This window comes from Lutjanus erythropterus, chromosome 5, assembly GCF_056507025.1.
Source record: "Lutjanus erythropterus isolate fLutEry1 chromosome 5, fLutEry1.hap2, whole genome shotgun sequence".
Lineage (NCBI taxonomy): Eukaryota > Metazoa > Chordata > Actinopteri > Lutjaniformes > Lutjanidae > Lutjanus > Lutjanus erythropterus.
Genome location: NC_139321.1, coordinates 3244515 through 3272391, shown reverse-complemented (window position 1 = coordinate 3272391; position 27877 = coordinate 3244515). Strand labels below are relative to the sequence as shown.

Sequence of the window (27877 nt, the reverse complement as noted above, 5' to 3'; positions counted from 1 at the left end):
TTTGGTTCAGAAGCTTCCAGCAGCAGCAGTGAAGCAGCCAATCAGAGTGTGACAGACGAGTGAGAGTCCGACCATCTGTAGGTGGACTGATGCCGACACAGCAACACACACACACACACACACACACACACACACACACACGATGCAACACAACAGACATTCTCATCTATATAGTGTGGAAGTAACTGATTACATCGATTCTGTAACTGTAGTTTTCTCAGTACAAACAACATAGTTGTGCAATATTTTAGTGGTCCCCCATTGAGTGTTTTTGTAAACAAACAGTCCTGTTTATATTTATCAAGGACACATTGTGTGCATTAAATTTGAATAAAAATAATATCTGCTTTGTTTACATCGACTAGCGGTTTTCTTCTTCTTCACTGTCTTTTGTTGGCACATTTCTCGCAACATCACTGCCTCCAACTGTCAGCTGAGTAGCTTATCAGCTGTGTGTTTGTAGGCATCTTAATCAAAGATGAGCCATTCTTAAAAATGCTCCATAGCCATGCCTCAGCTTGGATTTAAAGGAACAGTTCACCCCAAAATTAAAAATTCATACTTTTCCTCTGGCCCGTAGTGCAGTTTTATCTCCAATATGATACAACTAAATGGACTAAATAGCACAAAACTACATTTGAAATATTCAAAACCAGTGTCTTTTTTCAAAACTCATGACCTGGTTATTCAAAACAATACACAGACCTTGTTGTGAGCAGTTTCATGTAGGAACTACTTTCTGCAGCAGAATCTACTGGAACTACTGGAAATAACATTTAGTCAGCCTGGCATGTTGGGGCTTTAGAAGAGACCTGGATCACACCAGACGAGCAGAATGGAGGCATTTTATGTTTTTACTCTGTGGTTTCTTTACATTTGAAAACTGGTCACCATTCATTTCCATTGTTGAGGAGATTCTGCAACACTGTTTTCCTGTGAAACTCCAGCAGTGTTTTGTGGACTAAAAAACTAAACCCGACCTTCAATCAGCATGAGGAGATTGAATTTTCATTTTTGGGTGAACTATCCCTTTAACTAATCCTATTCCTATTGTTTCTTTGCATTCATTTTCTCTCTAGTAGAGAATGAAGCAGTTCCAGTAGATTCTGCAGGACAAAAGTAAGCTTAAATATAAAAGTAGTATTGACAATTATTGAAAAAAGTGATATTGGCAGTAATATTAATATTGAGAAGTAACTAAAAGTTATATTACACCAGATAATGAATGTAAAAACATCACAATATTAAATGTAATATTTTACACGATAATAATGAAAAGTAATGTTGCTCATGATAATGAGCATAATATTACCTATACTGAAATGTCAAAACATCACATAATATTAAAATATGATTTTAAATGTAATAGAAAACAATCAAATTGTAACTTCAGATGAATGGTGTTAATTTAAGTGTATTTTAAATAATCAAATAAACTAAGTAAGTTTAGAATTTATGCAGTCTGAAGAGCAGAACACAGAATAAAATACTCACTAAACCACCAACAGGGACTATTTTCAGTGACTCACAACTGTTTTCTATGGGAACTGTTGACAACAAAAATATAAAATAACACCATAATTACTGTTCATACAAAGAACATGTGATGCCATTTACTAATGGCCATGTAGTGAACACGATAACATGCTCTCATCCTTTCAGTTTATCTTTTATTTTTTGCTAATTGCTGCATAATAGAAGCATAATCCCCCACATTCATTAACAAAGGCTGAAAATTAAGTGTCGGCACCACATCTGCTCCTGAGCCCTCAGCGTCTGTAAATACGTGTGAACCGCGCCGCCTGGCTCTCTGACTTATTACTTTACTATTTCCATTATCTTATATTACTGCTGAGAAAAAGCTTTATAATCACTGAGCAGGGAATTAAAGAATTAGCACAAAGCTGCAGCGCAGGAGTGCTGCTGCTGTCTATTTGTGGCGGCAGAGAGGTGTTTTTTTTTTTTCTGTGGCAGTCACCTCCAAGAAAAGGTGAAAATTGCACCCCGAGGGGGGAGGAAGGGGGAGACAGATTCACCCCATCCTCTTTGTCTCTGTCGCCGTCTTTGGCTCGTCCCCAAAAATCCACAACTGTGCCATCAGAGCTGGTTTTTCGTGTGCTGGAGATGACAGAGACCGGCTGAGGCCCTTCCCAGGGGCCTCCAGGGGCCTCCATGGAAACAGGAACTGCTGATAACCAGAGAATCTACCTGTTCAACATACGTTCAGACGACACATGACGCAGAAAACTGACGGTAAACAGGAAGAGACAAAACAAACTGTTACTTTAAAAGGTGAGAAAAGAACATGTGATATCTGATGAAATGTTGGTCAGAGCAGAACATCTGTATAACGACAGATCCAGACATCATGAAATTCAACAAAATAATATTCAGAGATGTCCTGAACGGTTCCTTATGGTTTTAGTTATCGTCAGGGATGATCCTTTGATCGATCAAGGAAAAAATCAATCCATCTGTTATCAAATAAACATCTGAAATATAAAAATAATATTATTTTATGAGCACGCTCTGCGTTATCTGAAAGTCTAGGACTTTAATGTGTTTATGTCTTTATGTGTTTCATAGGACAGTGATTTTAGAACCCCCTGGGTGGGTAGTGGATAAAACCCTCAAAATATAAAAAGGTTCTTGGTAGAAGCCCCTGGGTGGGTTCTAGAAAGAACCCTGGGCATATAGAAGGGTTCTAACTAGAGCCCCCTAGGTGGGTTCTAGATAAAATGTTTGGAATACAAAAAGGTTCTAGGTAAAACCACCTAGATGGGTTCTAGTAAAAAACTTGGGGAACATAAAAGGGTTCTCATTAGGAAACCCTGGGTGGGTTTTAGAAAAAACCCAGGGAATATAAAAAGATTTTTGGTAGAACCTCCTTGGTGTGTTCTAGATAAAACCCTTGGAATATAAAAAACTTCCAGAGAGAGTTCTTGGTGGAACCATTACACCAAAGAAGGATTCTCTGGAGAACCTTTCATAGGGGGTTCTGTGTGAAACCTTTATAAAAGGTTTTACCAGGAACCAAAAGGGGATTCTCCTATGAGGACAAGCCAAAGAAACATTTATGGTTCTAGTTGAGCACCTTTATTTCTAAAAGTGTAACGCAGTGTTTCATAATAACGGATTCTGCGAGAACTCCAGATTTAATCAGGGATCTGAGAGGATGTGGACTCCTGACCGGATCCAGATTTGATAAAACGCCATCGACTGGATCTAAAGTCAGGTGACCTCTCTGCATGTTCTCCTGCCTGAGTGACTGTGGATAAGAACGTCTGAGAGCTTTCATTAGCAGATCCACAGCGGCTCATTAGGAGGAGCAGGATGACAGGCTAACGGGCTGTAAACTCCTGCTGTTTGAACCTGCTAATGACTCCACTAACCTCTGATCCAGCACTCAGGTAGGAGCTCTCCTTCATTTATTATCTGCTTTTACCTGCATTCCTCCTGCTGCAGGCTCCTGTCGCCGTGACAAAAGTCACACCGGCAACACATGAACATGCAAACGAGGAGAGAAGAAGAAGTGACAGGTACAAATACTATATGTAGTGGGATAGATACACACACACACACACACACACACACACACACACACACACACACACACACACACACACACACACACACTCACACACACGTAGGAAAATTAGATTTAAGGCCGTGATCTCACCTCTAGTTAGAAAAAAAATCTTGTGTTACGTTGATTTATTTATTTTAGTATTTTCTTGTTGTTCAAAGTGACAGACAACGAGACAACCAGTTCAAGCTTTTACCAAAAGTTAAGAATCCTCAACACCTTAGCAACATTTAAATGTCAAACCCTTTTTATAACTTTATCTGCCAGGCTACACATCTGATTGGCTTTCAATAAAAGAGTGCCTGGTAAATAGCAAACAGCTTGAACTGAACAAACTCAGCAAAAGATGCTGATTTTTTTTTTTTTTTTTTTTTTAATTTGACTCAAAAGATGCAAGTGAGCTTATATTGTACACGGGCTTCATAGGGATATTTACCTTGTATCAGAGATTTTTGCATTTAGGAGGCTAATATATAACTTTTTGGAACATTATCTTGATTGTTAGCTGCTGTTGAGGTTTGTATAAATGTGCTTTATAGTCAGTCAGACATTTCACTTTAAAAATCCTTTAAAAACCCTTTAAATATGTACCCAAAAATTGTCTTGTCCTGTCCATTACCCAACATATTATAAATTTACCATTAATACTACACTCTACAGTCAACATTACATTATAATCTGTAACTAATCTACATATTTATCTCTGCTGGAATACACACTGCATGTTATTAATAAATCCACTTACCAAATTTACACTGCTTGTATTTCAATACAATAAGTTTTGTAGTGTCTGAGTTGGTTTATCCCAACGTTTTGTTTGTCTTCTTACCTGACTCACTTGTCACGGGTGAATATTCACCAACAAAAACAGCAGCACTCTAACAAGCAGGTTAGAGTACAGTTGCAAGTACAGTTGTTATTGTGAGGACAATGACATGTGACTTCTTTAAAGTTCTTCATTTGTGCAAAAGTTTAACCAACAATATGCCTTAAGAAGACAGAAATAATGATACAAAGCAGTTAGTGATGTAATGATATGGTGAAAGTCAGCAGGCTCTTCTCTCAGAGCTCCTCCACTGTCAGGACCTTTTTTATGTCCCCAAAAGGACAGAAATAAGCATTCTTGGTGATGTCAGTGTGAAAAATTTGCATGAAATAAATGAAATAAATAATAATAAATAATGAAATAAAATATTAAAAGAAACAAAAACTGATACATTTCAAAACTTAGTCTCTTGAAATGTATGTCAATAAATATTTTACTAATTTACAAGACATACAGTGTCATTCCTCAAGAATATGTAGATTTACAGATTATCATGTAATATGTTGATTATTTACAGCTCATTTATATTATGTTGTCATTGACAACTGTCATAAGAATGACATTACAATCACTGATAAAGACAGAATGTATACAGTATATAAAAATATCTAATATATATATATATATAAATATTAAATTATTCAATGAAATTAAATTTCATATTTTATTTTGTTGTTGTTGTATGATTGAAGCACTTTATTATAAATTACTGATTGTGTTTAGATATAACATGAAGAACTGAGAAAAAAAAAAATCAGTGTACATTAAGAGGAACTTTTAAATGACCCCTTCTGCCACAAGGGCAAATGTTCAGCAACAATAAAGGATAGTTCACTGAAAAATAAGAATTCACTCATTATCTCCTCATCCTCATGATGATCGCTTGATTGGTAACCAGTTTTCAAAACAAACAAAAAAACAAACAAACAAACAAACACAACTGCCCAAAAAAACAAAAACAGACAAATGGCGTCCATACTGCTCATCTGGTGTAATTGAAGTAGTTCATCTGTGGACAGGTGTCAGCTGTTTGCTTCATGATCAAACAGAAAATCAAACAGCAAAAGTTTGTGAAAGAAGAAAATAAACGGAAAAAAGGAGAAATGAAGACCTGGCGTTCACCAACTCACCTGCAGAGAAGGGAGATTATTGATCGGCTGGTTCCGGAGATATTCGGTCTTTTCGGAGACTCGCGTGGCGTTTTTCCCACGCCGTCTTTCAGACACCATCACTTCCCTTTTACCTCCTGTACAAAGGAAGAGACGCGGGCCGACTGCTCGATAAACGGTCAGTGATTGGTTGTCAGGATGGACAGGTGACAGAGGGGTGTGGCCTTCATTCATTAACATTAAATAACTTTATACATATTATTAAACATTACTATGAACACACCTGAATCAGCTAAAAGGCTATTTTTTTATTGAACAGATGTAAAGTTGGAAACCTAAAATCAATCTGAAAATAAAGAAAGAAGTAAATGAATGAAAGAAATCTGAGACAGGTCACTTTGAAATGTGGACGCTGATTAAAAAGACCTCAATATCAGCAACTTTACAGAGACATTATGAAGAAATGAAAAGAAAACTGGATAAGAAAATGTTTATAATTCATAGAAATTTCATGAACTGAAAATGAATAAAGCAAACATCACATATCTGAGTTTCTTTATATATTTTTTTAAATTTTAGTAATATTTTATTCTTTTTTATGTATTTATTTTATTTCTTTATCATTCTGTTGTATTATTTTATTCTTTATTATTCTTTTTTACTTGTAAATCTTTTATTTTCATATTTTAGGAGCCAGTTAATAAACAAGTATTAATAATTACTTTATTTACCAGAAAAATAAGTAAACATTAAAAGGCCCATAAAACACTGTTTTAAACTGTTTTAATTCAAAATGTCTTGCACAGTTTTATTCTTCTGTGTTACGTAAATCAGAGTTCTTCAAACCGGTTCATGAGACTATGAAATAAATATTCAGATTTTGGTCAGTAATAGTACCCTACAGTATGCACTGCCCTTATACCTTTTGCACTGTTGTTGAGGTACAGTAAAAACTTTACCTGCACTGATTTGTGTTTTTGCTGAATAATCCTGTACACTCATCTGCTGGCCATGATGTCAGTGGTCAGTAAATGTTAAGTCAATCTAAGCTACTGCCACAATGTGAATTTATTTTATTTTTGGAAACTAATGTCAGTTCTTATTTTGTAAATTCAAACACTCTTATCTCTATGGTTATTTAACTGGTTTATGAGACTGAAATACAGTAATTTTATTGTTGGCACTGTTAGTTTCCTGCAGTATACACTGCCATGGTATCTTTATGTATCTAATAAAGTTCTGAACACACTTGTAACCATAGTTATGTTACACATGTTAGTGTTATTCTTATTTTATGTGTAAATAGGTCAAATTGAAGAATTTCTATAAATTTAGACTATGCAGTTTCCCACCAAGTATAAAACCTACATTTTCACTAACATAACCAACATGAAATGAAAAAATTCATACATATTATATGTTAGGGAGGTCTACGGAGTGAAATGCATGCACTTATTTTGCAGGGAAATTATGGGATTAATTAAAGCTAGAAACATCTGGTGGGCCGAATCAAACATCATGGTGAACCAACTTTGGTCCAGGTGCCCCAGGTTGGGCAGCCCTGATCTAAATAAAACAATCTTTATTGAGACAATTTGTCTTAGAGGCATTTTTCATTCTCACTTATGTAAAGTGCCTCTAATTTGTGGGATACTTAAGTACAAGAGTAATGTACTTAGTTACATTTCACCACTGAAAAAAGCATCACATCAAAGTACTTGGTTTAAGTGAACTCAACTCAAGTAAACTGAGTTTGGCAGCTTTTTCAACCTCAAAGTACAACTAACTTAAGTTGATAAAAACTGTTAGGTGAACTCAGTATTTGTAATAAAACTTGATGTTAGTAATTACAGTGCAGACACATGTAAGAAAAAACACTCAAGACATTTTTGTAGACTCAGATTTATATAAATACTGAATATTGTACAAATACATGGTACCGTTATCTCTGGAAAATAAAATCAGTTTGACATCATGGCCTGTAAATGTACAGACGGTCTAAAACAACTGCTCATGGCCCTAAAAACAAAAACCAAAAACAAAAAACAGGGCACCCCCGGAGCTCGCTAGCTAAAACTAAAACACCAGGCTGTAACAGAACCGTTAGCCAGGATTTCTACAGGGTCACGTTTATGTTCGACAGATTCAGGAACTTGAGGAATTTATTTTTTACTCCTGGAGATCGATTTGAAGGACTTCTCAATGACTCTTGTGGTCTTTTTTGCAAGTGAAGGAGCCAAACTCTGCATTTTCAAGGTAAAATAATAAATAAAAGCTGTTTGAGCTTTTCCTCAGGATGGTCGTGTGTCGTCCCCGAGAGCTGAAACGTCATAAATCTGGTGTGAGAAGAATGAGATCCCTCGCCAGCTTCCCAACAACAAACACCTCTAATATTTTTGGTGATGACTGATGAGAAATTTTTACCCCTGACCAATCTGAACACCACATGTTCAAAAACTTTTAAAAGGATTTTTAAAAACACAAAAAAACCTTTCAAATATAAGCTCCTGACATGGGACATCTGGGCCCTGAGCACTGTCTGCAGGCGTAAAGGTGCAAGAGAATGACACTTTTCTTTTGTAACCCATCAATTTACAATTTAAAAAGACATAACCATAAATGTTTGTCATTTGTTTTTTAAGTGTGTTTTTGTGCTGTTATAACACAGAGTCCTAATTTGTTTTTCGTTACTATTTTACTTTATTTTCCTGAAATGAGCAGATAATGACATTTTATTATCAAGTAATCTTGGTATCAACTTTTAAAGTCAATTTGATAACAAAAAAAACCTGCAGTCTATGTTTGTATCTTTGTCTTTACAATCAGACACTTTGTTCTGCAGACTTTGATGAGATTGAGCTGACAGAGACACTTCCATCCTGAAAGAAACTAAACTGAGGACTTGAAACTTTTCGGCACGTCAACAGAGCATTAAGTATCATTGGTTTTGGTTTTCATTCCAGCAGCTGGCCTCTCATGATGATGACTTGGTTTGAGGTTATATAAAACAGAAACGTTCTCAACAAAAAGTTTTAAATAACTCAGAAATACACTGAAAGGAAATTCCTCTAAAATAAATAAATTACCGTCTGGTTTCTCTCTGGATTTGAGGTCATTCAGCAGGTCGAGCCGTCCTCAACCTCAAATGAAACTTTGGGACAACACGGACAGTCATCGTCACCATCATCACCTTGCTTCTTTTTTAAATCATCACTCTGACAGTAAAAACAGGAAATCATCAGGAGGTAAAGGTTTAATTCTTACGGCTCTTGTAATTGATGAAATACTTGTAAACATTAGAAATAATGTCAGGAATTCACCATATTCACACGGCGGCCATTTTAATCTGCCAGTACGTTCGGGATGTGAAGCTCAAACGTCACACTGCTGTTTTCCAGGTTGCAGGTCGTATAAACGTAGAGAATCTGAAATGATCATCTCAACACTTTCTGATCATCAACTCATCATCAGCGTGACATCCAAATTTTTTTCTGACCGACAGGTTGGTTGACTGAGAAGGAACCAAAGAACCCTACAAGAGATCAGATCAGATCAGTCAGTCGACAGAAAAATGCTCCACAACGTCAGCGACACAGTCACACCTCCAAGTCTGTTAGCAGCTGTTCTGGACCTTTTGATCACCTCACATGATCTTCATCATGAACAGACAGGAGTTTGCCCTCTTCTCAAAGCTCCTCAGCATTTACAGGACCTCGCAGCCATGTTTAAAAGTTTAGATTACAGGTTAAATATCGACAAGAAGTCTTTAAAGTGCTAAAAAAAAAAACCTCCATCTGCGCAGGAAGGTCATGTGACGTGATTAAAAGCTCGACCTTGTGGTGAGACTGTTTTGGGAACACTGGAGACACCATCAAGTGTTTTCTGAGAGACAATAACTGGATTAATTCATTGATGATGAAAATAATCTTTAGTTGCAGCCTTTTCTCCTGCAGACTGTCACTCTGCCAGCTACTGAATGATGTGCAGGTTCTTTCTCAGTCAAAAAAAGTACATATTTTTAAGACTAAGAAGCAATCTGTCACAGAGAAATTAAAAAAAATATTATCATGTATTTCTCTCATCTGATTATTTTCCTTGCATAAAATGCTTGTCAAAATGCCGACTTGTTGTATTTCTTGCTTATGATACAGGTGAAGTTTCTGCCATAAAAAAAAAAGAAAAAAACATCTGGACGTTCTGCTCTGCTACAGTTCAGTTCAGCCTGGTTTGGCTCAGTTGACTTTGCAGGGAACAGAAACACATCCCATCCACCAAAGAGAATAAATCTAGAGACAAAATTATGAAGTAAAATAAGTTTAAATTTCAATACAACTCTAGTATAAAAAAAACGATAATACCTCTTTCAATACAACAGCACAAAGACAAAAAGTCTGAGAAACACAAAATAGGTTGGTTTCTTTTAAACTAACAACCTGCACACAGTGCCAGTACAAAAAAGCTGAATGGATTTCTTAAAGGAGAAATCTGTAATAATTTTACTGGAATAAATCTGATAAAGACCATGATGTATCATGCTCCTGCAGAGCTCCTGCAGAGCTCCTGCAGAGCTCCTGCAGCCTGCCTGTGTCTGTCCTGTCTGAGGAGGAGGGGACGGGGAGAAACAACTCATATATATTAAACAGGATTCCAAACAAAACAACTCGTTATTCGGACTGCAGTTCTCATTTCTGGACCTGCAATGGCAACATGTCACTCCTTTAAATGAACACTTGGATCTTTGGTGGTTTCGACACTTTCAAATGTTAGTATTGGATTGTTTTAAAATGCGGTATTGATAAGTAAAAGTATTGATACTTTGAGCAACTTTACTCACAATTATAAAAAAAACCCAAAGTCATAATTATCAGATACATAAGTTATAATTTAAAAGTCTACATTTATTTCTTTGGTGAATTTGATGTGATTCTGTTCAAGAGGGACACGCTGTAAAAAATAAAAACCCATACGGTTACTGCTTTCCCCGTTAGATAAGACGAGTTTTGATCTCACCCAATATCAGCAGGAAAATAAAATATCATGAGACACTCTTGATGTCAGCACTCAGTGTTGCAAACTACTTTTTGTTTGTGAAGGATTTTAAAAATGGATCTTTTTCTCCAACATGAATAAAAAGCTGAAGTCAAGCCTCTGACGTCACAGTATGATGCATGTTTGGCAGATGATATCTGAAGCATGCTGTCGGCAGCCATCGCCGCTCTGCTCCATTTGCACGTTCCCAGAGTTTAAAGAAAAAAAAAGGAAAGAAAAAGAAAAAAATAGACTTTTAAGTTTGCATTCATACCAGCAGGCAGCAAAACCAAAGACGAATCAATAAAACAGCTCCAGTTTCAGTTCAGTTCAGTCTGTTTTTGGTGTAACAGACCGTCTCCATCCGCTGCTCTGAGGTTCATCGTCAGACACCAAACACTCGTTTTCTCAGGTCGGTTCTGTCAGACAGAAGCTGCTGAAGTTCTGTTCACATCATCAGGAGGTTTGAATCTGCTGAAACATTTCAACAGGCTTGTTTTATTGTAGAGGAGTACCTGATAATACTGAGATGTAGTCTGTTTCATCATGAGCTCCAGGTTAACTGTCCTATTTCTGTTCAGCGTGTGAATCAATCAATCAATCGATGTTCAATGTGTCTGTTTGTAACATCGTTTCCACTCAGTGCCGTTAGCTGCATCTGTCCAGCAGCTGAATCCATTTAAATACAGAAAGTATCTAAAAAGCTCGACCCACGACCAGCGTTTCCGTGAAGGATCCGTGCAGCGCTGCGGGAGAATCAAACATTAAAGCGTCCAGGTGGACAAACAGAACCGAACCAACGTCCATCCGTCCATCTGTCCTCTATGCCAGAACACACCAGGGCGTCTGGTTCTGGTCACACTCCAGTTTGGTGTTGATGATGGTGCAGGGGGCGCCGCTGATGGTCAGCTCCTGTCTGGACTCCACCTGGTACCGGAGGTTAGTCAGCCCCCCCTCTGGATCCACCTTAAACTGCTCCTGCAGGGAGGAGGGGAGGGAGCGGGGCAGGTTTTTATTACTTACTAGGATTCTTCAAGTTTTTTTTATGCTTATTTTTCACTTGCCATGTAAATAGATCCCTACATCTACAAATGTAACGTGCAATATTTGGAAATTAATCTCTTTGATAATGCAGTTTATCTTTATGTATTTAAGCATTCAGTTTATAGTATTCTGCCCATTTAATGTGAACATACTGAGGGACATTTATGATTGTTACCATCAGGGCTGGAAAATATATTGATATTTCATCGTATCGTGTTAATAAACTAGACATCGTCTTAGATTGTGGATATTGTTATGTCGTGATAAAGAATAAGTGTTGTCATATCTTTTTAAGGCTGCGTTACAGTAAAATGATGTAATATTCTGAACTTACAGACAGTTCTATTAGTCATCATATGCACATTACTGATGATTATTTATCAAAAATCTCATTGTGTTAATGAATAATCAATTAATTGCAATTTAACTATTTAAAAATGTATTTATCAAATATTTATATAATAATATTTATGAATTAAAATGTGGGGGGAAAGAGAAAGTAATGAAAAGGAGAAACGTGTGTCATGTATCTTAATTAGTTAATCAATCGTTACCATCGGTTAAATGCACAAAATTTGTAATGCTAGTGTTAGCATTTTGTGATAGCACCAGCAGTCACATCTAAAATATTGTTGCAGTATCAAAATCATCATATCATCTTACTGCAGGTGTGTCCAAACTATTCCATGAAGGACGGTGTGGCTGCAGGTTTTCATTCCTGCCCAGCCGGAGCACATCAGGCTCGACTGATTTCAGTCTCCAAGACAGCGCGCTGCAGCGCTGCGTCTGTCGGCCCTGTGGTTTATCTTTATACACTGAGTTTGCAGAAATTTTGACAAGAGAAGAAAAGAAAAAAAAAACAGACACTGCAAGATTTTTTATTGTCGTTCAGACAGGGAGGGAGAGAGCGCATCTGCCTTTTACATGATTTTTCATGTGTGACACAGTTGTATCACTTTTTAATCTGACAAAGAACACACGCACATTCTTCTAAATGAATATTATTTTCACTGTTATTTACTGTTGTTGCTATGAAACATTTTGCTTTTATTAGTTTACAATCACTTGTATTATTTTTTGTATTGTTCTGTATTTTTAAGTTCTTAATAACTTTGTGAATTTTTTATTTAGGTGGAGACTTCAAATTTTTTTTTGCATGTGCCTGCACTGTATTTGTCATCTGTGCCTTTTTTTGTGTTTTTTTATTGTGCAAGATAAAACTAAACTAACTGAACCAAACAAGGTAGGTGTCAAAATACCCTTAGATCATAAATTTAACAATCAATTGACACACTAAAGGTAGTAAATGTAAAGTTTCACTGTCCTCAAACTGAAACAAATGTTAAAAAAAAAAAACATTGTGTTGTAAACATTGTGTATTTGTGAATCATTCACTGCGACAGATGAACTCTTGTACCTGTTTCTGAGCTGCGACTCTCTTCTGGTCTCTCTTCCTCCAGGCCGGATCGTGGATGTGAAGGAAGGTTTTATATCCTGTTGTGATTCCACTCGGTCTGAACAGCTGCAGAAAAAAACAACAACAAGGGACTCATTAAAACTTTTTCTAAAATGAGATAAAAAGAAAAAAAAAAAGAAAGAAAAAGAGGTCAGAGCTCTGACGCTGTCAACCGTTCTCATGAGACGTTTACCTGCAGCTCAGCTTTTCTCAGCCTTCTGTAGAACTCGTCGTCCTCTCGGCCCCAACCCCAGAACCGGTTTGACATCCCGTTACACTGCCAAAAAAAATACAGAAAAAGAAAACATTTTATTTTCTGCTTCGGAGCAAAGAAAGTTGGCAAAGACCGTAAGTGAAAAAGAGCCACAATCAATCTGTGTCCTGCACTGTGATGTTTGGAGTGAAGCCTGAGTTACAGGATACAGTTAGTCTCAGCAGGTTAAACAGCTCCATCTAGTGGATTTAAATTTGAATTATTACACTGAACTCTGTTAGAAAAGACGGGGGCTGCTTGCTTAGAAAGATTCCAAACAGAGTGAAATGACACAGAAGTGGCAAACATTATAAGAGCTGATTGAATTCTGTAAATGCTGCTTCAACGGTTCCTTTCTTATCTCACCTTTATGAAAAGAAAGGCGATACCCCTGTCCCACAATTCCTTGCAGCAGCAACATTAAAAGCCATGCACCCCAGTTAGTAACTGTCTCCAGTAATGTAACTTAGAAATGTTTTTCCATGGTGGCCTTGTAGCTCAGTTGTTAAAGTGTGCGCCCCATGAAAGGAGGCTGTGAGTCTCCTGCAGCTGTTGTGGGTTCAAACTCCTGCCTGAGGTCCTTTGCTGCGTGTCATCCCACCACATCAAATTCACAATGAATGAACGATGATGAACGATGAACTTCATTTATAAAGCACTGACAGTTACAAAGTGCTTTATGGTGCAAAAACAGAACTCAGAGACGGTACCAGGCTGTAATGTTTCTTGGTGAGCAGCAGGATTCCTCCCACGTAGGTCTTGTAGTGGTACAGCGGGTGCAGCTCAGGCGACGCCACGTGGAAAGGCCCGTCCTCGGGGAAACCGTAGTCCAGAGCGTCGTTCAGAGGCAGCAGGTCCACGTCGTGCATCGCCAGGTAGTCCGTGTCGTTCCCGCTCTCCAGGTGACCCACATTGATCAGAGAAGCTCGGTTGAATCTGAGACAACAGGAGACAAACAGCGACAGGTGTTCGATTTAAAAAAAGGTGTTGGGCTGCTCTTTAAAGGAGCAATCTGTAGCAAAATAAGTATTGTGGCCCAGATAGCAAGTTGGAGCCATAGACTGTATATTAAATAGGTTGAATCCCTATTTAATATACAGTTGAAGCGGGTTGAAGCGAGTTGTTTTCCCCCACCTCACCAGACTTGGAAAGTTCAGACTGTGACTGCCTGCCAAACTCCATTAACATTTTGCTCAATTTAACAGTTTTAAGCATCTACGCCTTCTACAAGATTATTAATGATTTCTTATGACTCATAAACAGACACTTACTCATTCAGCAAACATTTGGTGTTAATTTGAACTCTAATTAACGTGAAACCGGCAAACTAAAGCTCAAGTTAAGGTGGAGACTGCAGCTGTAGTGTTGCTGTCAGAAAAGCAAGTAATTCAACTTAGCATGTTTCCTTGATCTCTGATGACATATCATGGTCATTTTATGATAAATTACAGTAAATATATTTCAGATTTCTCCTTTAAATAGAACATGGCTTTTTTAAACAACAAATGCATTATTACTACATCTAATAATAAAAATAAACCATTAAAGTCTGATTTAGTCATCAGGAAAGTCACCGCACACTCACCTGTAGTGATCCACCTGGTTGATGACGAGGATCTTGTGGCGGATCTTCTTCTTGTTGAGGAACGTGTGCATGAAGGGAACAAACACCAGAAGCTCCTCGAAGCGTTCTCTGAAGGGGACGATGAGGGCCAGCTTGTGAGGACCCCAGGAAGGGTCGTCTGCCGCAGACGCCTGACCGTCGGCTGGGCAGGGCGGCTGGTATGAAACCCGCTGGGAGACGGGTCTGTCTTCACGCGAGGAGGCCGACATGTCGCCTGAACAGCTGAGCTGCAGCCAGAACAGAGAGACGAGCAGCAGCACCATGCAGAGGCCGAACAGCTTGTAGACGGTACATTTACCAGACAGGAACCTGTGGACACAGACAAAGGACACGTGACCGATCAAGGTAACAACCACAGTTTGCCCACACCGTTTCAAAAGTCAAATTAAAGCACTTTTTAAGCATTTCAAGGTGTATTTTCAAGCTTTTCCAGCACCTCACATTTACGTTCTCATAAAGATTAAGCCCCATTTCTTTTCTTCATCACCTTAAATTAGATTTTATTGTGCTATAAACCAAAGTTATGTTCCAAAATTCTACAGAACAACGATAAATTAAAGGAAAACAACAAAGATTCATGTTTGAAAATGTGTCACCCGTCTGTAAGTAGACTCGGTGTCCTAAATAACCAATAAAAAACAATCACCTGAGAAATAAGAATAAATAATTTTTATTTTTTGTCTGTTAGCCCCTCACTCACTGTTTCAAAAAGCCAAAAGCAATTCGGTTCTCTGACTTTTTATATCTCTTAATCTAAAAAGCAAACTGTTCAGTCAGGCAGTGGTTTATTATGAAAGTAAAGAGATGACAATTTCAAGCTGTTTCAAGAGCACTTTATCCAAAACCCAAACACTTTTCAAACCAGGTTGGTCAGTGCCTGCCGCCATCAAGGTGGAGGAACGACTCCACCTAGTGGTTGGAGGTGGTATATCCTGAAATATATTCAAGTACCCTATGGGATCTCTAATAAGTGATGTATTTCTGACATCTGTCACTTTTTAAGATGCTATTTTGTTTTAGTTTGGTTTGTTTTTGGCACCAGCACTTAAACAGCACTTTTTTTCCACCAAAAATTTGGTGTGCACTAAGGAAGAGACGTGTGGACGGTCTGATCCATGCCAGTATTTTACGGGTGGAGAGAAAAATAAAATACTGGGAGGACTGCAGTTCTGCCTTCGATTGATCGATTACGCTCATTTCAATTGATTTTTGAAGAGACAAAAGCACTTCATTGCAGGTTAAAGCAAACAAATCAACAAACCACAGATGAAACTAACATGCCGAAGAAAACACTCCATCTTTATCATCATCATCATCAACACCAGCAGTGTTTTAAGGTGACACTCAGTGGTTATTATACTGGCAAACACACACACACACACACACACACACACACACCATGCATCCATGAAGTATCCAAAACAGAAAAAAACAAGCATTTCTTCCCAAATATAAAACTTTTCATTTTCCTGTTTCAGTTTTTTTTAATATTGGCAGCATCATCAGTTTCATATCATGGTGTTTTAATGCTGTAATGATTAGCCGAGGCTCTAGTCGACTTACCTATTAGTCGACTGACAGAAGATTAACTTATTAACAGTTTTGACAATGAAATAATGAATCATCAACAACCGTTCTTTCGTTTCAGCGTCTCGTGTGTGAAGATTTTCTGCTTCTCTCTCTTTAATCACAGTGAACTGAATGTGTTTTGGGTTTGGAGTGTTGGTCAATGTCACAATGAAAAAATTATCATAAGTTTTCTGTCATATTTTATACTAAATAACTGATATACAAGAAATAGTCCATGGATGAACTGATAATGAAAATAATTGTTCATCTTCATAAGGCAGTAAAGCGAAATCTATTTTTTCATTCCTCTGTTTACTCAGCTGTCAGATTTCCACTCTATTTCATCTACTTGAGATTCATCTTTCCCACAGAGAAAGATTAAGTTTGATCTCTTGTGATCTAATGTGATGCAATCGTGTTAGTGGCTCGAGAACAGTCAGCCCCAGTTTGTGTCTCTCTTGTGATACAACGTTCATTCTTGTACCTGTGGGTGTTTGCTTTAGAGCAGGAGTGTAGACGTGAACTCTGAGTGTTTACACAAGCTTTTGAACTTTTCTTCCCTCAGTTTTGGCTCCCTCAAGCATATTTAGAGTCAGAAAGACACATTTCTTTGAGAAAACAAGCTCTAATAACCCTGCTGCTCAGCGCCAAACAGCAGACAGACAGTTAGAGACGAGCTGGTGAAGAAAGAGGCAGATATCCTCTGATAAACTGCCTTTGAATGACTTTCACTTCTATGAAAACTTTAACTAAAGCTGTGGTGTGTTCTGTGATCAACACAACAAAGTCATATATAAATTAAATGATTACATGAGAGACACACACAAGGGATAATGCTGCACTCATGTCATATGAGCAGGGTGGGAAGAACAGGAAAAACCTCCTTTTGCTCCGACATTGGAATTTTTATGTGTTATTCCAAGATGGCTGCTCCCATTGCAAATGAGGTTCTTAATCGTGTTAGTGGCTCATTTACGTATGAAAGCTGATACAAATATATAGAGCTGCAACGGTTAATCAATTATTTATAGATTATTAGATTAAACTGCAAATATATTTATGATTATTTACTCTGTTAGAGTTATTTTTTGAAGAAAAAAGTCATAGTTCTCCGATTCCAGCTTCTTAAAGGACAAAACAAGACATTTGAGGATGTCATTTTGGGCTTTAGGAAACACTGAGTGACTTTTCACCATTTTCTGACATTTTATATACTTTATCAAGTCAATAATCAACAATACTCACTAGTTGCAGCCTTACAAATACATCCAGAATGTCCTTTTATAATTTTTTTATAATAATGTTTATATCTGATTCTTTGCAGCCATGAGAGACCAGAGCTGTTCAGAAATTCCCGACACTGCAGACGCAGACAGTTTCCCATTCAACTGCTTGGAATTATGGTCCGAACAGATAGAATTTAATGAACACAAACCAGCCAGCAAACTGAAAAACAAGCAGTCGACAACAGAGGTTCCCAAACTGTGTCTGACAAAACACAGATTTATTAATACACATCTTCAGAGATTGTAAAAGACCTCCACTGAGTTCAGCTCTGTATTTAACCTGAGGACCTTTTTCGTACCGATGAAAATGTGTCCATGGCACCAGGAAATCAGATTGTGTTTCAGACTGTAACTGTGACTGAAGGTGCTTGTACCACTGCTTGTGTTGAGACACATTTCACAACTTTGGTTTTTCAATGGAGAAAGGGTTTGTAGAAAAAACAAAGTCACATTATTGTTAAAGAGTAAGACTCCTTATTTAACCAGATACTGTTACTTCACTCTCTTCAAAAAAAAAACAGTAATTTTACCTCACAGAATACAGGCGTTTCTACTCTACTGCTGCATGAATTGGTTGAATTGAATTGCATGACGAGCGTTAGTTAGTTTATTCACTACGCTCGTCCTCTGTGAGGTAAAACTGTTTTTACCAGAGATGTATGATCCATACTGTGGCAGATAAATTATCATTTGATAATGGGAAATTTATATTATTATTGTTACGATGATAATGAAATTACAGGTGATAAATATTGGCTATATTAATAATATCTGATTTGATAGATTATGTCAAAGCACTCAGTTTGAATTCTTTGACAACATACAAAATATAAACACCAAAGTATGTTTGTGAAGTTTTTGATGAACTTTACAAGAAAATCGAACTGAACATCTGAAGAGACAAACCTGTTCTTTGTATTTGTTGTCACAATGATGTCAGTTAGATTTAATTGATTTAGATTCATGGAATATTAAATCATCCATCTTTGCTCTCTACATCTGAGTCTTTCTTACTGTCAGGTGTTCAGAAACTACAGGTTACATGACCTTTTCAAAATTCAAGTATGGGAAATTATCACTTATCTTATCAGTGTCGGGCAGGAGAAGCAGGTAATACTTATCAGTTATTCTAATCCTCTGGAAAAAAAAAACAAACAAAAAAAAAACACAGAGACAAGAAAAAACAAGCATTTTTGGTGGACTGACTTTGATGGATGCAGTTGCCCCCAAGAAACAGCTATGTTGCATGTTATATTCTTTTGTGTTTCTGGTTCTTCTGTGGGGATTGTGTTTGCAGTTTGCATAGGATCAGTAAACCCAGACTTCAGTAGCCCGGATATATCTGCAGCTAGCCAGAGATTAAGTATTGTTCACTATATTTGTAGAGTGTCGAACGTAAAGGCGGAAAGGAATCAGGGTGTTTGTGGAACTGTATCATCACGTGGCAAACACTTGCAGTCTGAAGATAAAACTTGGTGGCCACAGGGGGCCACCTACATGGAATATTTGGTGGACACAGAGTAAATATTTATGGCCAGGGTTGATGTTGAACTTGATGACTTGTCAATCAATCAGTCAGACAACTGAAAGAAAAAGAATTAGTTGCCAACTATTTTGATAATCGATTGATTGTTTCAGTCAAGTAAATGAAAAGTTTTTGGGTTTTGTACTGTTGGTTGGACAAAGAAGCAATTTGAAGACACCTGAAGTCACTGTGAGCTCTGGGAAATTGTCATGATCATTTTCCCACCTTCTAAAACATTTTACAGACTAAACAATTCATGGATTAATTGTGAAAACAATCATTAGATAAGGAGAATAATCGTTAGTTGCAGCCCCAGTTTCCACTATGGCGATATTCCATCAGAAAGAAATACTCAACACAACTATCACGTGATTTTAGAAACACTTCCCCAAAAAATCAGCCAGGCAGGTTTAGACTCTCCCTTTAACTTCATTTTAGAATTGAAAATAAAGTAAAAATAAACTCACTTGCACTAATAACTTTAAGGAACTATGGACGTCCCCAGACCACAGTTTGGGAAACACTGTTGTAAACATCAAGTCAGCCACAGTTTCTACTCACTTTTTTTCTTGATGGGGAACTTTAGACATCTCATTTCTTGAAAGACCAAGAAAGAGTGTCACTTAAAACATTTGAAGACAAAACTTTGTTTCTTTCTACACTTGCTTTAATATGTACTACCACTGTGAATGAACAGGATCAAACAGCAACAAGGCAGTTTACATTTATTTGTGACAGAAGAAAACAAAGAGGTATCCATCTTACCTTCTCTCCTCTTTGAAGTAGAGGACAGGCTTTCTTCTCGATGAATACATCATCTTCACAGTCTGCTTCAGTTCAGTTCAATTAAAAACAACAGAGACCTCAACTTCTCATACTAACAGAAAACCGCAGTAAGAGTCGTGTTGTCTCTCAGAAACACAATGATGTCTCACTCATCCATCTTCTCTCGTTGTCTCGTGTCGACGGAGACCAAACTGTCCTCCATGCTAACTCATGTAAACATTTGATCAGTAAACTTGAAATGTCAACTTAAAGTTAAAATGTTCCTGACCGGTTTGTTCCGGATACATGTCTGTCTGTATGTCTCTCTGTGTGTGAGTGTCTGTCTGTTAGCTAGCAGCCTCCCTCACGTTCACTGTTACTGTACACGTAGCATGTAGCGGTTCACACATACCGCCGCTCCGGCTTCAGCATTTTCATGTTCCAGCTCAGATTTATCCGCGACACCGACTGTTACCGAGTACAACCGACTGTTACCGACTGTCCGTTAACGTTTCAGTTCAATGAAACGTAAAAATGAACACAAAAAGAGTCGACATGCGAAATATTCCATGATATTTTCACGCTGGAAAATATCAAACAGACACCGATTGTAATGCAGTCCGACGTCTATATGAGTTCGAGTGGCAACAGCAGCCGATGGTTCCTAGTACCTATTTTTGTTTGTTTGTTTGTTTTGCGTAGTGGAAAGTTTGTTTGGTCAACTACAATGTTATGGAGTCAAGTCAATAAATTTAAAAAAAGAATGGAAGTATAAAGAAACATAAATACAAGCAAAATAAGTAAATGAAAATGCCATAGTATAAAGAGGAACAATTAAATAATAAATAAGTAAATAAAATATGTGGAAATATAGTGAAAAATAAACAAAGCAATGAATGAAAAAAGAAAGAATATGGGCATGTAAAGAGAAATAAATAAAAGAAACATAAATAGATAAGTAAATCCTCGGGCCTAATTTACAGTTAATATATATATATATATATATATATATATATACATACATATATATATAATAATTTTATTTATTAATTTTCATACTTTTATTTTTCTTTCCTCTTTTGCTATTCCTTGAGGGACCAAGTCAATCAACTGAATTTATGAATTTATGCATTAAATAAAGTAATACATGAACTAATAAATGCGAAAATAAATTATTTTGATTTTTATTTTGTCTTCATATTTCTATTATTTATTAATATTTATATATAAATTATTTTCTTAGTTTTATTCTTTTTGATGACACACCTATGACTCTATATTTTATAAAGAATTGTAGTAAATGTAATATAATGACATGTCCCAAAAATGTCAAGAACTACAAGGCCCGGCATCCTCTTACGGGGCGCTGATTGGCCAAACTCAAGCGATGGTTTACGTGGCACTGCTGTGTCCGCGCATGCTCAGTCGCACTCTGTCCCGGCAGGAAGATGGTGTCTGTCAGGATGCAGTCGTGTATGTTGGCAGTTTTACTCCTGAACGTTTTTTGCACCTTCGTTTCTTCTTTGTACTTCCACATCGGAGAGACCGAGAAGAAATGTTTCATCGAGGAGATCCCGGACGAGACCATGATTATCGGTGAGTGTCAGTCAGCGGTGAGACGAAGTCACCGGCTAATGCTAACTGCTAACTCTGCTCACCAACTTTAGCTAGTTAGCTAATCGGCTAACTGAGCTCAAGTTGTCTGTCTTGTCCACAGAGACGGTTCTGATTTTCAGCACAGGAATGAAACACACAAAGACAGTCAGAGTGTTTAACGTTAGAAACCACCGAACCACCTTAAATATTCTCAGGTTTCCTCAGCGGTTAATCTTAAGTAATACTCCACCTCAGGTCACATAGTGTAGCGACATTTCTGGTTGTCGCATTGACAGAAGAATTCGCTCTGGTGAGACACGCGAGGCCAACACAACATTAAAGTCATGCAGAGTAATAAACAGTAGTAAGGTCACATTTAACCATTGTTGTGCAAGTTACTGAAATTTAGTAAACACACTTACTAGCCTTCTTTCAAAAGTATTGTAAGTACCTCACAAATTACTACACATAGAAGTAGTTATAAGGATTGTGTATTGGTAAGAATCTGACAATTTGATAAATATCCTGATACACGGATCAGGATTAATATATTGCAGTACTGTAATTCTCGGAAAACTGTCATAATGCAAAGAACACATAACTATTTGCATAAAATTAGAGATAAAATAGATTTCTTTGTAGGGCAATCAGAACAGTGAAGAAAGATAACATTGCTCTCTACTGGTTGGGGGTAAAATCACGACACATTGAACCATTGTCATGAGTCTTTGAATGCATCATGATACAGTGTGTTTTGAGAATCGATAGTGAATCACAAAACATAATATCACGATACTCAAGTAGTATTTGGGGATTTTGTTACGCCCAAGTAATTGTTAGTTGCAGCTCTAGATCGGAATATGGTTCAATTTTAATATAGGGTACTCCTTGAAAAACATTTGGCGTTTCATTGACACAATCACTCATGTAAACAAAAAATCTCTAAATATTTGAAATTAAATTATCCTAGCACTAATTTCCTGGTGTAATTAGTGAGCACTAAATAATCGTGATCAAGACATACGATTAAAGTTTATATGAACAGCTGGTAAAATATGAAAAATGACTTATTAAATATACATTGACTGTTCTGGGTATGAAGAAATTTGCAGTTCATTTAAAGCAACAAATCAGATGTGATGGTTAAGTTTTTTTTTAACTACCTTGAAAGTGCTTGAATTTTATTGCTATTGTTATTGATTGATGATTACACTTAGAAATGAAAAATGTCTAACGATGACACACGTGTCTCTCTCTGCAGGGAACTATCGGACTCAGCTGTATGATAAACAGAGAGAAGAGTACCTCCCAGCCACACAGGGTCTGGGGATGTTTGTGGAAGTCAAAGACCCTGATGACAAGGTGAACCAAAAGATTCATCAAGCACAGCAGAAGCGTCTGTATAGTCCTTATCATTGAACTGGTTTGCCCCTGATATAACTGGTTTGTGTGTTCTTCTCTGTGTTCCCTGCAGGTGATTCTGTCCCGGCAGTACGGCTCCGAGGGGAGGTTCACCTTCACATCACACACACCTGGAGAGCATCAGATCTGTCTGCACTCCAACTCTTCCAAGTTCTCCCTGTTCGCTGGAGGCATGCTGGTGAGGAGACGCTTCACACAGTAGACAAAGATTCAGTTCATGACACATTTAGTCTTTTGGTTACCATGGAGATTTAAAGCTGCTTTCAGATCAAACTGAACACTGACACCATGACAATATGAATGTTTGGAACTTAAGTACTTGTGTTGCTACTTAATTACTCACTGCTGAACTCGTGTTGCAGAGGGTTCACCTGGACATCCAGGTGGGCGAACACGCCAACAACTATGCTGAGATCGCTGCCAAAGACAAACTGACGGAGCTGCAGCTGAGAGTCCGACAGCTGGTGGAGCAGGTGGACCAGATCCAGAAGGAGCAGAACTACCAGAGGGTCAGTCTCTGTGTTTCTTAAACAGAGTACAGTTGAGGTTTTAAAGTTTAGCATCTTGTTTGAAGGGACATTTATGTTGTTGCAGTCATTTCATGATTTGTGTTCTTTTATAAATAAGAGAATATGTCAAAATCTGATGGGTCAAAAATACAACACAGTTGAAAGTGGTTTTGCTTGTTTAGCTAGCCGGTGACAAGTACTGTTCACTGTTTTCATAGACTGCTGAACTAAAAGGTGCAAAGGAGTCATGGTTTGTGGAACTGTTGTGTTGTGTTGGTGAAGGCTCGCAGTAGGAGGGTTAGAGCTGCAACGTGTAAGTTAGTCAATAAAAAGCAAATCAATTGCGAACTATTTCGATAATTGATTAATCGTTTCAGTCATTATTCAAGCAAAAATGTTCAACATTTGTTCAATTTGCTGCTTTCCTTTGTCATTTATGACAGTAAATGTGGTTGTGGAGTTTTGAGTGGGGTTTGGTTAGATGCCTGAAATAAGTTCTGTGGCTAAGACAAGCTTAAGAGATTTTTTGTGTTTCATTTTAAAATCACATATGCCAGTAAATACTCCAGTTATGAATTTGGAAGCTTTTACGTGTTTTATAAACCGCTGCAGCTAACGTCACTTAGTGGTGATGTTGAAGTCATGTGACCATCCTGTAGGTTTTTTTTTTTTTATTGGCTGAAATTAGCTTTTTACATCTGGGGGTTGCATTTACACTCAACAATTAAATGCCACTTTTATGATTTTTGAAGGTTGTCTTGCTGAACAAAAGATGTCATTATCATAAACTTTTGCTATTTTTTTTGTACTGATCCAAAATCCAGTGGAAAAATCTCTCTGGCTTCTTGTGGAGGGAACCAGAGTGATACTAACGTCTCAGTTGGCCTAGAAAAATGTCCCTGCAGCACTCTGTTGAGAACTTGGGTTTTGGATTGTTGGTTTGACTAAAGAAGCAATTTGAAAACGTAACTTTTTCACAATTTTTGACATTTTATAGACCAAACAATTAATTGTGAAAATATTTGTAGCTGTCTGTCAGAGCAGAGGGAAAGTTTAGCTGTGGAGTTGTCTAGTGGCAGGAAATGTACAGTGACGGTTACAGTCTGTCCATGAATAGACACTGCAGAAGGTCAACAAGTTAACAAGTGGAGGCAGAGTCTGTGTGACTCAGAGCGGAGTGAGCTGCTCTCTGGTTCTGCAGCACACTCACCTGTGTTGCAACATGCAGATTAATATATTTATTCAGCACCTTTTTATTGTGTATCAAATGTGCATATTGTTTATTGGTTATTGTTGTTGCATATTGTTAGTTCTGTATGGTGTCTATAGTTATTTAGCGCCCCCTACTGTCTGCCTGTCCTCTCTCAGTATCGTGAGGAGCGTTTCCGTCAGACCAGTGAGAGCACCAACCAGCGGGTCCTCTGGTGGTCCATCGTCCAGACCCTCATCCTGGTGGCCATCGGCATCTGGCAGATGAGACACCTCAAGAGCTTCTTCGAGGCCAAGAAACTGGTGTAACTTCTCTCCTGGGGGAGAGTGTGAGTCAGTGTGTGTGTGTGTGTTTGGATGTTTGTGTGAGTGTGTGCTTGGTCTCTACTGATTGATGCAGTACTGAGCGGCGGCGACGGCGGTCGCTGCTGCCAGAGGAGAAACTGCTGAGGAGACGGGACGCAGAGAAACCCAGCTGCACGATTCGGCTTGAAAACATCTTTAGATTATTATTAATGTTCTCTTTGTTTCCTCACCAGCCCTGTTTGTAATGAGCCCCTCACATGTGCAGTCGACTATCAGGGAAAATGTGACTCTATCTCTATTTATTACACATGTTTTCTATACATACTTACTGTCCTGTTGACACCACAAAACTGTGTTCTGCAGCGTCGGAACAAACGAACTAAACCAGGCAGACTGAGTGTTGTATTTGACGTGTTTTTGTATGAGTTAGCCCTTTTTCTTCCTTGTTACTCACAACTGTGAGTACATGATGTGTTACTGGCCACCAGAGATGTTGTTCAACTGATTTATGTGAAAAATCAGTTTGGCCTCTGAATGAGGGCAGAAATTCTTGTCAATCTGTAAAATATATTTCCTGTTCCTTAAACATCTCACAGGAACATTTTAATCTGGAAGCTCTGCTCTTGCAGTGTGAACACAACTAAAAGTAGCAACACACCCAATGACAATAATAAACTGTTAATGTTGAGATGATGGTGGAAAAGAGGGCTTTTTTTTTTTAATTCTCTTCCGAACTTTCCTTTGTTTTTGTTTCTGAAATACTGCAACTGTTCAGGCGTCATTTGGACGTGTAGTTTCTGTTTCTGAGGAAGCACAATATGAATGCTACAAGGAAAACAGGATTTGTCTTGTATACAACATTTTAGCATAAACTTGTAGCTAAAAATCAAGTATATCAGAGCTCTTTAAGTTATAGTTCAGACAGAAGTGGGGTTTTAAAAAGTACTTATCACAGCCTTTTTGCCAAATATCATTCTCTCCAAATGAACCAGACTCCATTGACAAAAACAGTCATTTTACCCAGTTGCTCGTCTGTCACTGCCTTATTCTGTGTGTTTGTTTGAATTATTCTGTGACTGTGGTGTTAAAAAGGATTATTTCAGATTGACCAAAGTCACCCAACAACACAGGCAAACAGATCGAGGCAGTGGTAGACCAACAACTCTCATGTTCTGCAAGGTAAAATTACTGTTTTTGTTAATGGAGTTTGGTTGTTTGGGAGAGAGAGATATATAGTTTATATAACAGTAGATTCCTGTCAATAAATGATTGAGGTAAAGTGGGAAAATATTCTAAGTATAGTGTACACTCATACAACTCTACTTTAAATACTCTGAAACATCCTTTTAAGGATCCAGAAACAGATGCAGTTGTTCTACATTGGGTGACATGTTCACACATGATTCTTAGCACATAAAATACATTTTTGACTGGTCACACTGAAAAATATTGACCGGAGTGATATCAAGGCTTCATATTTTAGTATTTGTGACGTTACTCTCAGCTTTCAGATGCAGTTTGTGTGAAATCCAAACCAAATGAGACTGTGTTGTTTGTTACTGCGTGTGAGTGAATCAACATTTTTACTGTGTCCAAACTGAATGTATGTTTCTCTTCATTTGATTATGGCTGGTGGAGGTACAGAAAGAATAATCTGATCATTTGGCTCCATTCGAACGCCGCCTTCGTCCTTTTTTAATGTGCCGAATCTTCTTCTGATGTGGCAGAAACGCAAACATGAACGTTCAGAGGGGACTTTTGGTTCCTGAGATTTGATCCTGGAACTTTTTGATTAAGAAGGGGCCTTTAGATCTTGAGGTGTCCAGTCATTGAATCGGATCTGTTTGCTCCAACACTGCTCGTCTTGATCATTTTGAATAGTTTTTCTTTACTAGAGACCACTCGCTTGAAGGAGAAGCTGTTTGCTTTGACCTGAAACCATCACATGTATTTAAGGGGCAACAGTCAGGACTCAAATAAAACAACCTTTTGCTCCCTGCTCGTAGCGTTTGTCAGTGATTTCAGTGACTGAACTCTCAACTGATGCTTTGTCAAATAGCTAAAAAGCCACACTGAGTGGATCCGCTGAAGAAAAGTGTTAAATATTAAAAAACGCCTCAGAAAATTCCTGCCCCATCACCGCGTCACTGAGACTAATCGGATGATCTTTACCTCAAGGTTTTTCACCTTTCAGTTCAGTTTTGTCCTCCGACAGAAACAAGCCACAAAGACGTGAATCTTCCGCGTCCAGGTGAATTTGCTCAGTGAGAAACAAGCAGTGAAATGCTTTCAGATCCTCGGTGAATAGAAACCTGTGGAATAAATCTGAATCTGGGGAGTGAAACACCTGAAAAGGTCCATCGGTGGTCAGATTTTAAAAATAAAGATGGCAGATGTTCCACACTGTGGGTCTGTTCTTACTTTAAAGTTTTTACCTCTTCAGCTATAAAGATTTAGTTCATTTTTATTCCTTCCCTATCTCTGGTGGTTTGTGTGAAATTATTTTATGTTGCTGGTAGATTTCAGATTTCAGAATTGTTTCCTGGGTTAGAATTGAAATCAGTTGGTTTAGGCTGGAAGAGGGGCTGGAATTTATTTTATTTTTTAGAGATTCTGTCCATGTGAACTCTGTCTAAAATTGCACTCAAAATAAAGTTTTGTCACATTTGGTCTAAAGGTTTGACTGTTTGTAATTTTCTCCACCAAAACCCAGTTTATAAAGTCACCTTTAAGAGTGTTTTTCCAGGCTGTATCTAAAAATATT

General features: G+C 37.7%; 2 protein-coding genes across 3 annotated transcripts; one reads left to right on the top strand and one right to left on the bottom strand.

Annotated features, from left to right (window-relative positions):
- Positions 1-11182: 11182 nt before the first annotated feature.
- Positions 11183-20705, bottom strand: b4galt7 (xylosylprotein beta 1,4-galactosyltransferase, polypeptide 7 (galactosyltransferase I)). 2 transcript variants are annotated; one of them, XM_084718546.1, is made up of 7 exons: positions 20072-20705; positions 19868-19903; positions 14888-15235; positions 14013-14238; positions 13243-13326; positions 13011-13115; positions 11183-11527 (listed from the first exon to the last, which is right to left on the bottom strand). In XM_084718546.1, the coding sequence occupies exons 1-7, from the start codon at positions 20122-20124 to the stop codon at positions 11372-11374; spliced, it is 1008 nt and encodes a 335-aa protein (XP_084574672.1). In that variant the 5' UTR covers positions 20125-20705; the 3' UTR covers positions 11183-11371. The 2 variants fall into 2 exon arrangements, with proteins under 2 accessions (XP_084574672.1, XP_084574671.1); XM_084718545.1 differs by lacking the exon at positions 19868-19903.
- A 785-nt stretch (positions 20706-21490) lies between these two features.
- Positions 21491-25801, top strand: LOC146326310 (transmembrane emp24 domain-containing protein 9). Its single transcript, XM_084718544.1, has 5 exons — positions 21491-21667; positions 22929-23029; positions 23142-23267; positions 23452-23598; positions 24967-25801. The coding sequence occupies exons 1-5, from the start codon at positions 21520-21522 to the stop codon at positions 25114-25116; spliced, it is 672 nt and encodes a 223-aa protein (XP_084574670.1). The 5' UTR covers positions 21491-21519; the 3' UTR covers positions 25117-25801.
- The last annotated feature ends 2076 nt before the right edge of the window (positions 25802-27877 follow it).